The sequence below is a fragment of the Schistocerca serialis genome, chromosome 11 (genome assembly GCF_023864345.2).
Source record: "Schistocerca serialis cubense isolate TAMUIC-IGC-003099 chromosome 11, iqSchSeri2.2, whole genome shotgun sequence".
Classification (NCBI taxonomy): Eukaryota; Metazoa; Arthropoda; class Insecta; order Orthoptera; family Acrididae; genus Schistocerca; species Schistocerca serialis.
In genome coordinates, this window is record NC_064648.1 from 121,387,883 (window position 1) to 121,400,612 (window position 12,730).

The 12,730-nt window shown below is 39.5% G+C and overlaps 1 protein-coding gene across 1 annotated transcript in view; it reads right to left on the reverse strand.

Annotated features, from left to right (window-relative positions):
• LOC126426522 (uncharacterized) overlaps nt 1-12,730 on the reverse strand; it is a 102,184-nt gene that overhangs the window by 853 nt on the left and 88,601 nt on the right. The window contains exon 9 of the mRNA XM_050088426.1: nt 874-1,061. Coding sequence (XP_049944383.1) covers nt 874-1,061 — 188 coding nt within the window. The remainder of the gene's footprint in view (nt 1-873; nt 1,062-12,730) is intronic.

The window sequence follows — 12,730 nt, forward strand, 5'->3', positions numbered from 1 at the left end:
TTGCGTCGTGCACCTCTTTATGTTTCTTGAGACGTTCGGCACTAGCATAGCATTTAGAACACACGTCACATTGGTACGGTTTCAGCTCACAATGCAAATACTTGTGTCGCCTCAAATATTGAGCTCTAGCAAAGAATTTACTACATATATCACATTTGTGCGGTGTTACTTCAGAATGATTCAGTGCGTGGTACTTTAGACAGGTAGCAGTACTAAATGACTTGCCACAAAGCTCACATTTGTGTGGCTTTACAACACAGTGTACTGCTCCGTGGTTCTTCAGCTGTGTAGCTGTACGAAAGAACTTGCCACAAACATTACACTTGTGTGACTTCACTCCAGAATGGATTAGGGTATGGCCCTTCAGGTGCTGAGCCCTAGTAAACAATCTGCCACAAACATCACATTTATGTGGCCTCATCCCAGAATGAACAAATTTGTGGCACTTTAGGCGTTCAGCTGTGCAGAAGGATTTGCTACAGATCTCACATTTGTATGGCTTCACTCCAGAATGCTCAGTAATATGATATTTCAGATAATTAGCAGTTGAAAATGATTTGCCACATATGTGACATTTGCGTGACTTGACTCTACAGTGTAATTGTTCGTGGGCCTTGAAATAACTAGGTTTAACAAATGATTTGCCACAGTCATAACATTTGTAAGGTTTCCCTGCAGAATGCCTTAATTCATTCTCCTGTACCCTCAAATGTCTTCTCAGGCTGACACAAGTTCTATACACGTGACCACAACATCTACAAACATGTGAAGGTGGCTCTGCACCATCAATGTGGATGAATACATGCTTTATGAGCTGGTATTTCGATGAAAACTTCTGCCGACACGAACTGCAGGTGAATACACACCGCTCACCTTGTGGTGATCTGTTCTTATCTGTATTTATGGCACTGTCCATTTTTGAGATAATCTGTTGGGGTCGAATGCCGCAACTGAGAGTGGGTGTCGAGGTCTCCGGGTCCGTCTCCGGCTTACCGTGTATCAGTTTTTGAAGAACATTTCCTCGTGAAGTGCGGGGGAATTTTTCCATAATGTGGCTGGACCTGAAGCATCAAAAGAAACACAATCAAAATTAAACATGTAGCACATACAAAAAATGAGCTATACGTTGTTAACATCACTCACAAAATATTTTGAAACAATATGCAAGTTTCAATAAAAAAATAAAAAAAATAAAAAAAAGAATGATTTATTATGATTTATTAACTTCACTGAACTGTAAATATACCGCAAAAAGCTATAATAGTCGTGGCAAGAAAACAGGCATGCATCTTTAGACTGGAGATGTTAACTGTAGTAAAATTCAAACACTAGGTTGTACATTGAGTGCCAACATAAAATTCTTTACATTGTATATTTATATTTGAAACCACAGACAAAAGCCATTACTCAAGGACTAAATATAAATTACAGCTCTCCTCAACCTAAAGGTTGGTGTGAACGCTGGAGTGGTTCCTGAGAAAGGATCACATCACATGTGGTAGGCATTTGTTTTCTCCCTAGCTCTGTAAAGAACTACAGCCAGCTGTAGGAAGACCTAAATTTCAGTGTGAACTCCACACCATGTTGAGACTTGGAATTTTCCACGTTAGCAAATGACTGCCCAAAATGACGGAATAGTTCAGTGACAGAAAATCTTAGAAATGACTGGGGACTGCACTTCGAATATTTCCAGTTCGAGCCTGGCACACGCAGAACACCGAGTATAAAACTATATGTAGCAATGGATGATGAGATTCTTCTCCTTTATCTAGTGTCTCTTTCAGATTTACATTTGTAGGAAACATCCCAGAATTAATTAATTCACTCATTCATAATATTCCTATGTACTATGAGAGAAAGGAGTCTCTAAGGATATACATTAACAAAGGGAAGGGGCTAATGCAAATGCACACTGTGCTCTGTATTAACAATTTATTGGTACTTATGTAGGATAATAAAATGAAAACAATCAATTCCACTAATTTGAGAAAAAAGGCTGCTGTATTTTTTAGTTACAATAATTGAGTGCCCTTTATTTACTGCTGCTTGCTCAGTATTTCCAGATTACATTTATACCTTTCACAGCATACCAGTTATCTTTATCCTGTGAGAGTAGAGGTCTGTTTGGAATGGATTCTGTTAATAACACTGTTGAAAGGTGTTTTTATATCTAGATGTGCAAAAATAAACTGTAGCAATAATAAATTATTTTTAAATGGCAAAGCTTCTAGATAATCTAAATTATTTATTTATATGAATATAATAGAGGGAGACATTCCACGTGGGAAAAATATATCTAAAAACAAAGAAGATGTGACTTACCAAACAAAAGCGCTGGCAGGTTGATAGACACACAAACATACACAAACATACACACAAAATTCTAGCTTTCGCAACCATCGGCTGCTTCGTCAGGAAACAGGGAAGGAGAGGGAAAGACGAAAGGATGTGGGTTTTAAGGGAGAGGGTAAGGAGTCATTCCAATCCCGGGAGCGGAAAGACTTACCTTAGGAAGAAAAAAGGACGGGTATACACTCACACACACAAAATGTCTGCTTGTGTCTGTGTATGTACGGATGGATATGTGTGTGTATGCGAGTGTATACCTGTCCTTTTCCCCCCTAAGGTAAGGCTTTCCGCTCCCGGGATTGGAATGACTCCTTACCCTCTCCCTTAAAACCCACATTCTTTCGTCTTTCCCTCTCCTTCCCTCTTTCCTGACAAAGCAGCCGATGGTTGTGAAAGCTAGAATTTTGTGTATATGTTTGTGTATCTATCAACCTGCCAGCGCTTTCGTTTGGTAAGTCACATCTTCTTTGTTTTTAGATATATTTATTTATATTGCCGCGCGCGCGCGCACGCACACACACACACACACACACACACACACACACACACACACACACACGCACGCACGCACGCAACTGCTGTCTCAGCCAACTGAAACCACCATAATAATATAGTTACATTCCATTCTGGATTTTCCGTTGTTTGAAATGATTTATTTACATTTGTTTTAACCCATAGGTCCCACTGAGAGGGTTCACTGGTATGCGGAATGAGTCAAAAAGGTACATTCTGTTGATGTGTAATCCAATGAAATGGTTTAACATTATGTAATTGTATTACATGACAGTGCTTATTTTAGTTATAAAATAAGCCAAAATATTAATTTTAAGTAGATAATGACTCGAATTAATAGCATATATGAGGCGAGGTGGATAACCTTGTTCAGCCACGATACTCCATAGCATTTTTCTATTCAAATATCGAAAGCTTTCTCAAAATCCAAAAAAAGCGAGACACCCAAGAATTACAATTATGAACCACTTAAATTGGAAGGAACACACAGAAAATGTTGTGGGGAAGGCTAACCAAGACTACATTTTACTGGCAGGACACTTAGAAAATTTAACAGATAGACGAAAGAGACTGCCTACACTACAATTGTCATCCTCTTTTAGAATACTGGTACACGGTGTGGAATCCTTACCAGATAGGACTGACAGAGTACAAGTGAAATGATACAGGATTTTGGGTGGATGCCATTAAAACAAAGGCATTTCTTGCTGTGGCGGAATCTTATCAGGAAGTTTCAATCACCAACTTTCCCCTCCGAATGCGAAAATATTTTGTTGATGCCAACCTACATAGGGAAATATGATCATCATAATAATATAAGGGAAATCAGAGCTTGCACGTTGTACAGCACTGAAAAAATAAAGAATTATTGTGAAGGTGGTTCAAGGAACCCTCTGCCAGTGATTTGCATAGTATCCATGTCGATGTAGATGTAGGATTACCTACTGAACTCTCGTCTCTTTACTATAACTTTTTGCAGTGTAAAAACAGTACTTTTAGATCGTGACACTAGACTAAATGTAATTTTACATGCAGATGACCTAACTATGACTACAGAGAATGGAGATAACCTACTGATCAGAGTCTGTAAGGTGCTGCAGGTACCTTCTGATTACAACCTAACATTGTCGGTAGATAAAACGAAAGTGATGGCATTTCAGGGCAGATGACCAGTAACATTTAAAATATTCTTCAATAATAAAATCTTGGAGCAATCGAAACATTCTAAATATCTAGATGCAACATCACTTATATTTATAACCATAACATCAACCAAAAATTAAATAAATTTATTTCCATATGTGGAACTATTGTTACAAGTTTGTAGAGTAAAGCCAGGAAAGATACCCAGCTGTAGTTCTACAAAACAACAGCTGTACGAACCCTCACTTATGTTTAGTTGGTTGGTTTGGAGAGTAAAGGGACCAAACACAGGGTCATCTTGCCCTTTTTCCTCGTGCAAACAGGTACTGGGTTAAAACCATTCTCAAAAGGAGTCAGGGAAAGTCAAAAGGCATAAAATAACTGGAAACCACAGTGAAAGAGAAAACAAAAGAGGAAAACCAAAAGGGGAAATTGTGCACTTCAAGGAAAAAAATGGTGAAAGGTATTATAATAACATAGCAGATGGCCTCAGTTGACTGATCCCAAAAATAAAAAGGGATGATCCGGCCACTCTGGAACACACCAAAATCTCCAGCTGAAAAAGACAAGGCTAGAGAAACACAAAAAGGGAAAAGACGAACATCAAGATTCCTGAAATGTCTGAATACCTTCTACCAATTAAATTTCACAAGCTCCTATTCCGAATCCCCTGCCACTTTCCCTTATGTCGATCTCGTCCTCACCGAAGGTCAGCTACACACTTCCATCCACATTTAACCTACCAACAAACAACAGTACTTACGAAACTTCCTGGCAGATTAAAACTGTGTGCCGGACCGAGACTCGAACTCAGGACCTTTGCCTTTCACAGGCAAGTGCTCTACCAACTGAACTACCCAAGTACGACTCACGCCCCGTCCTCACAGCTTTACTTCCACCAGTACCTCGTCTCCTACCTTCCAAACTTTACAGAAGCTCTCCTGCGAACCTTGCAAGACTAGCACTCCTCAAAGAAAGGATATTATGGAGACATGGTTAGCCACAGCCTGGGGGATGTTTCCAGAATTACATTTTCACTCTGCAGCAGAGTGTGCGCTGATATGAAACTTCCTGGCAGATCAAAACTGTGTGCCGGACTGAGACTCGAACTCGGGACCTTTGCCTTTCGCGAGCAAGTGCTCTACCAACTGAGCTACCCAAGCACGACTCGCGCCCCGTCCTCACAGCTTTACTTCCACCAGTACCTCGTCTCCTACCTTCCAAACTTTACAGAAGCTCTCCTGCGAACCTTGCAAGACTAGCACTCCTCAAAGAAAGGATATTATGGAGACATGGCTTAGCCACAGCCTGGGGGATGTTTCCAGAATGAGATTTTCACTCTGCAGCGGAGTGTGCACTGATATGAAACTTCCTGGCAGATCAAAACTGTGTGCCGGACAGAGACTCGAACTCGGGACCTTTGCCTTGCAGACTCTTTACAACAATACACCACCATTCTCACCTCAGCCTTAACTGCACTGCACACGATTACCCCACCAGCCTAGTTATGAAGCAGATTTACTGGGCCATCACATCCAATCCTGGTACTGCTGATCCCTCCAAAAAACAACTTCGAAACACACCACTGGTCACTCAGAATTATCCTGGTCTGGAATGTATTAATCAGCTACTTTGACAAGGCCACGACTTCCTCTAATCATGCCCTGAAATGAGATCCATTCCATGGGAAATTTTGCCCACCACACCTAGAATAGCTTTCTGTCGAACTCCCAATCTCCACAATATTCTTGTCGGACCCTACGCTCCTTCTACACCCATCTCCCAATCCTATGGCTCCTACCCCTGTGAGTGTCCCTGCTGCAAGGACTGCCCTATCCGCTCTCCTACCATCACCTATGCCAACCCTGCAATTGGCAATACATATTATGTAAATACTGTTCAGCCTAACTACCGCCAAATTATCAGAGGGTATACACTGGCAACACACAATACCCTGTTGCAGAGCATGCTCTCCACGACGATCATGACCTCAGTGCCTGTTTCATCAGATGCGCCATCTGGATTCTTCCTCCACACACCAGTTTCTCAGAACTCTGCAGGTGAGAACTAGCACTACAACATGTCTTTGGGTCTCACCATCCACCTGGCCTTAATTTACATTAATTTCTTGTATCTCCAAATTTCTTCATAGTAACTACTCTTTGCTTCGCTCCATTTCAGTTTCCAACATCTTTCATTGTCTTACCTGTCTATTTTTCACCACCCCACCCATGTTACGTACAATGCACTTAGCTTTTCACTCTTATTAACTCATGCCTGATGTTCAACCAGTAATCTCTGTCTGCATATTACCTTGTCCTCCATCTTTAAGCTCTCACGTTTTCAAATCTCATCCGATGCAATCCCCAACAATCAGTCTTTTCTTTTCATCCCGTGCAGTTAAGTCTCCTCTGGCCCGCAGTTCTGGGTGACTTTCCCAAAATCTATCCCTTTTCCTAGATCTCTCCAGTCCTTTTCCTTCACCCCTCTTCCTTCCCCTTCAACCCTTCTGCCTAAAGGTACCACTGGCTCTGAAAGCTTGCCAATTACAACTGTCTTTTATGTGTATGCTCTGCTGCCACTTGGCAAGTAAATTTTGTATCTATACAGTTAAATTATTTTGTCTATAATTGATTGTTTTTGTTTCTAGAGTAACTAGGTTTTCTAAAATACAGTAAAAGCACATTTTACTCATTTCAGTATAAAATGTTGGAAAGTGTAAAATACGGGAGAGCATAGGAAGCACAATAAGTGAGAATTAATAAATTACTCTTACTGTCATTCTCTTTATACCATTCAAAATATGAAACTGAAGTAATTTAAAGTTTGCCTATTTAAAAAATCTGAAATAATTAATTGTTTTTGTTTCTTTTTAATAGCAATTAGCTCTACTTGTCTCTCCACAGCAGGCCTGTGCAAAGTATCAAACGCATCACCACCACCTGACGTACTACCAATGTACTGCCTCAAAATGTTCCGATCACGTCCAATGGTAAATACAACACAGAAGCAATAGTCTTTCATGAAAGCAAATTAAAAAGATATTAACATAATACTGATTAAAACACTAAAACACTAAAGTTGGCCGTCTTCATGAATAGAGAACAATAGGCATGAAATGTACAGCTTATTGCTGACAAAGACATCACTCGGCTCAGTGTTGTCCTGGGTGAGAAAGAGGACAGAAATTGTCATTATGTTAAGGGCCATCTTAAAGAGGAATGTTTACATGTGACATCAGGTTGTACCAACATAAGACTGCGTGTCTAGTACGGATTACGTAATTCACATGGAAGTAACAAAGATCCATGAAGGCCTATCATAGAGACAGCCATCATAAAAAGTGGAGTTTATTTGTATAAATAGCTGTGAAATTAAATTAAAGCTGCTGTAATACAATTCAGTGAGCAGAAAGAAGGTTGCTACTACATTCACTATTATCAGATTATGATAAGGCAGTGTTTCGGCATACTCTGCAGCGTCTGTGACCCAACATGCTTACAATGAAAATCTTGCTTATTGCACTAATGTTATGCTAAATGATTAATAACTTTGCATCTACCATGTTTCCTCCTTTATTTCAAGGCTGACTTTGAATAGGAACACGATGAACTTCTACTATAAATCTGTATGAAAAATCAATGTTAAAGGTCATGATAACATCAAAGATTTTTTAAAATGTGGGAAATGTTATAATGAAGAATCGTTAACGACAGGAAAGCGTTGTATTGAGAGAGTACGACTTCTGTTGGGACCCACAAAAATGAATGTAAAAAGCAGGAAAATGTAAAATCCGGGAACATAAAAACTGAGTTCTACTGTAGCTGTCGAAGTTTTGGGATAGATGGAATCACAATGGAAACGGTGTGTACATATGGGTAATTAAGTAAGGTTTGAATTCCCGGGCACACCTCAGCTGGCTTCAAGGTCATATTGCCATACTGGCACCAATACAGCTGCACACACTTGGATGCCGGGCCACACTTGTGCTCCATGCTTGGCATTTGTTCCATCCCCCTCTGATTAGTGTCCTCCCCCCCTCTTTTCTACAGTACAGACCGTTGCCCTGAGATGATCTGCACACAGCAACTGAAAAGATGGCTGACCACTTCACTGTTCAATAGTGAACACAGACTGCTGCATTTTATGAAGTGTGGAAATCCGTCGTCCTCCTGCAGAGATGGTGGTGTGTTGTGAATTGAGGGAATTCCACAATTTGTCCAGACACAGTAAAGAACTGTTACAGAAAAGTAATGACTACTGGCTCGGACAAAGATACGAGAAAAACTGGCCATCCATCCATGTCTTGATCTGGCGATAAAGTGGCGACTCTGTGGGAAATATTACCACGCAGGTATTTGAAATCGACAAGCTGGGCAGCACGTCAAGGATGACTCAGGAGGTACGTAGTACATCAGATCTCGATTAAAGAACTGAATTATCAAACGTGGAAGCATTATCACGTCTGACAGGTGACACTAAGTCTGCGATCGCAGATGGAGTACGGTGTGTCGATGCAAAGATTGGCCTTCAATTGCTTATTAACATCCTCTGCAGCAACAAAACCATACACAATGAAGGAGGTTTTATCAAATGACGCAACTGTAATTATCGAGCAGAACACTTATCCTGTGAAACACAATGAACAGGAACGCTACCCGCATATGGCCAAAAACTGTGTTTGGCCCACATCATCTGCACAGGATAACATCGAAGACACTACTTTTATGCAAGATGATGCACAACCTCACTTTACAAATGTGTACTAGGCAGATAAGTTTCTAGGAAATTGGCTGGGAAGATGTGGACCTCACAAGTGGCAGACAAAAAGTCAGGAATTACATCATGTGACTCCTTTTTATGTGTCTCGGTAAAATGTGAGGTGTACCTGATGAAACCTCACTCACTGGAAAAATCTGAAACATGGATTCCAGATGTTATCAGCAATATCCCACGTGTCTTGCTCCAGAAGACTGTGGATTATATACGTGGGTGTCAGAGATGATTAGTCGATGTCACAGGCACCTACACTGAATTTTAAGGTGCGCATCCACTTTCTTATATAAGAACTAGCTTATGGATTTCTTCTTCTTCTTCTTCTTCTTCTTCAATTCAGCTTTTTATGTTGTTCACAAAGTGCTATACCTTTTAAACTTTTCAAGCTAATTAAGGCCATAAAAACACTGTATTTTCCGAAATTAATTCTGACAAAAAGCCATTCTAGTGGCTGGAGTCCAAGGTTTCTGTTAATCATACCTTTTGCATTCTTGTGATGATATTTCCATAGAAATTTTCATCACCTAACACGTATTTCTTTATATTTAACTGATAAGTGAAATACTAATTTTTATAAATTTAGCTTTGAAAATACTTTCATAACGAAATAATTTCATAAAACATTTCATTCCTTATTTCTCTCCCTTATGAGTGGAATTTTCTACAATTGCTTTTTAAACAATGCTTACAGTATAAAATCAACTTGTCTCCAAATTTCATGTCCTATCCTTAGCAGTTTGGGCTGGGTGATGGCCTTCTTTCACCCCTTAGGGGCTGAATTCACAAAAACAGTGAAACGCATATTTTCTTCTTTCTAATGGAGAAGCCATATACAAATTTTCAAATTATTTAGCTTCAAAAATGCTTGCATAATGAAATATTTCCATAAAAACTTTCATCCCCTATTTCATCAGGTCAGTGGCTGAATTTCTAATTTTTCTTTTTCTCACCGAGAAGCCAAATTAGAATTTTAATAGATACAACTTTAAAAATACTTTCATAGTGAAATTTTTTGTAAAACATTTCGTCCTCTATTTCATCCCATTAGGGGTTGAATTTATAAATTTTTTTTTCATTTGTAATTTAGTAGTCAAACACCAATTTTCATAGATTTAGCTTTAAAAATCCTTCAGTAGTTCTTTAATAATGATATACTTTCAAAATAATTTTCACCCACTATTTCAGCACCATACGGATAAAATTTTCATAAATGCTTAAAACACGTATTTATTTCTGAAAAGAAATTAAATGCCAATTTTCTTAGGTGTAGCCACAAAATTGCCTTAATAGCAACATATTTTCAAAACACCCTTCATCATCCATTTTGCCCCCTCAGGCATGGCATTTTGAAAAATACCTTCTTAAAGAAAGTCTACAGTATAAGATAAACACCCTCTGTAAATTTCAAGATTCTATCCTTAATAGTTTGGGCTGGGCAGTGATAAGTGAGTGAGTGAGTCAGTCAGTCAACCAGGAAATTGTCTTTTATGTATGCACGGTTTTAATTTGAATAAATTAGCCTTGTAAACGTAGAATTTGTTCATCTCTTTCAACACATAGTTACTTTCCAGACACCCTGTTGACTGCCTTTTAGCTGCTCTACTGTGCCACTGCTGAACCCTCGGCAGACAACACCTTAAGACTGTTTCACGTGGCCTATTTTCGTGTTTCTTCTTTTCGAACTGCCATGAGAACACACAGTAGTTCTCAACACCACTTCTTGCATAACTATTGTTTCTGTTGTATGTTTACATGGTTTAGTTTGTGATACAGGTTTGCAGCTACTTTCGCAGGTGCAGTTTGTTGTTCTTTCATCAATTATCACAGTGATTAACACCGATATGGGGGTAGGGGTAGGGGTGGGGGTTTGGGGGGGAGGAGGGAAAGGGAGTGAGAGGGAAGAAAGGTTGTAGAGTTTATAAGGTCCTGTCTACAACAAGTTCATTAGAGATGAAGCAGAAAATTATGAGGGCAAAAAGATGGGAAAGGAAATTGACCGTGCACTTTTCAGTGAAACCATTCTAGCATTTGTCTTAAGCATATCAGGGAAATCATGGAACCTATGTGGATGACTGTACAAGGCTTTGAATCGTCTTCCTCCTGAATGCGAGTCCAGTGTGCTAACCGCCTAGCTTGGTCACTGGTCTTTGACAAAAACTGCTTCAAAGTGGAGATGAATGCATTTATGAAAGTAGGCAGCTGGATTGCCTTATAAATATCCTTATCCCCTCAGAGCATGGGATACATTAAGACCTGGAGAGGAGTTTGTGGCGCAACTTGACTAAGAGAAGGGACCGGTTGGTAGGGCATCTTCTGAGGCATCAAGTGATCACCAATTTAGTATTGGAGGGCAGCGTGTAGAGTAAAAATTGTAGAGGGAGACCAAGAGATGAATACACTAAACAGATTCAGAAGGATGTTGCTTGCAGTAGGTACTGGGAGATGAATAAGCTTGCACAGCAGAGAGTAGCATGGAGAGCTGCATCAAACCAATCTCTGGACTGAAGACCACAACAACAACAACAACAACTTGACTAAAGCCAGAACACATTCATCGTCTAAAGAAGACAAGTTGACACATTACTAATGCCGAATCACTTTTATTACTGTCAAGTCACGTGCATGCCACACCGATACTACGTATCTGACATGCGGCGCATCACATCACTTGTGATATCAGCTCTGTGGGCACCATGCCTAAAGCAACAAGGACACTTTATTTCTACTTCATTTCCATGGTCTTTGCCTGCTAATTTTTTATATTCTACAGGGATGCTGATAGTTTCAAAGGGTCAACCTCTCACTTCGACAGACTTCATCTATTAAATTTCTCCTGAAAGGTTGGTCCAACCATTCTATGAGCTGTTCTCTACCTTTTAACATCTGCTGCTAACCTCTGCATTCCTATGCAACTATTGCAACCAACTTCCTCTTCAATATGTTGTTTTGAATTTTTTTTTTAATTTTTCTTTTTTTGCAGGGGGGGGGGAGGAGGGGGGTAGATGCAGCAGGTGTTCCACTGATCTGTTCCTTCTACTAACAGGCTTGCAGAGACTTCTTTCTTCACGTATTCTTTCACTTTTCCTGCATATCATATTTTATCAGTCCATTTAATACTTAAAATTTTTCTGACAGCACCACATTTTAAATGCAGTCAGTTTCTCCTCCTCTAATGTCACTTCCATATACTTTAGAAGTCAACATGTACACGTTTTGCAACTATTTCCTCACTTGCATATCAAAAGAGCTCTGTCACTGAAAATCGCTTTCTTTGCCTATGCCAAGCCTATTTCTGGTACCTTTCTCACATCAACTGTTCCGCGTAAACTTGCTTCCTAAATAAGAGAATTCTTTCACTTCTATGATAGAATATTAGCATGCACAGACCATGGAGGTATACTACGATTAAGTTCCTCACTTTTTTTTTTCAAGGCACATACCAGCATGGCGTGACAAGATACACGATGCGTGACATGTCAGATACATGGCAATGGAATGGTAGGCATGTGACTTGACACTAATAGAAGTGATCAGGCATTAGTAATATGATATTATGTCTTCTTTGGACAATGAAGATGTTCTGGCTTTAGTCAATTTACATTAATTAACAGAAGTCTAAAAGATGCTGGGTATATCTTCAACGTCATAGTGATATAAACAAACATGGCGCCTTTAAAGTGTTTACAGAGCTGAATAAGTATCTCGCTTTCCTTTTATTTTTTGTGAGGACAAACTTCTAGTCAAAGAATTGTGGGTGAAATGTCAAAGGAAAAATGGAGACATCTGCAGCCTGAATATTTACCAACACCAATTTAATACACCTGGAAGAAAAAAGCTGATTCCTAACTGGGAACTAGGAATCTACTAAACTGTATTGGTAGCTTTGGTGGAAAGCACATCAGAGTCAAAGCTCCTGCTAAATTTTGAGCAATATTCTATAATTACAATC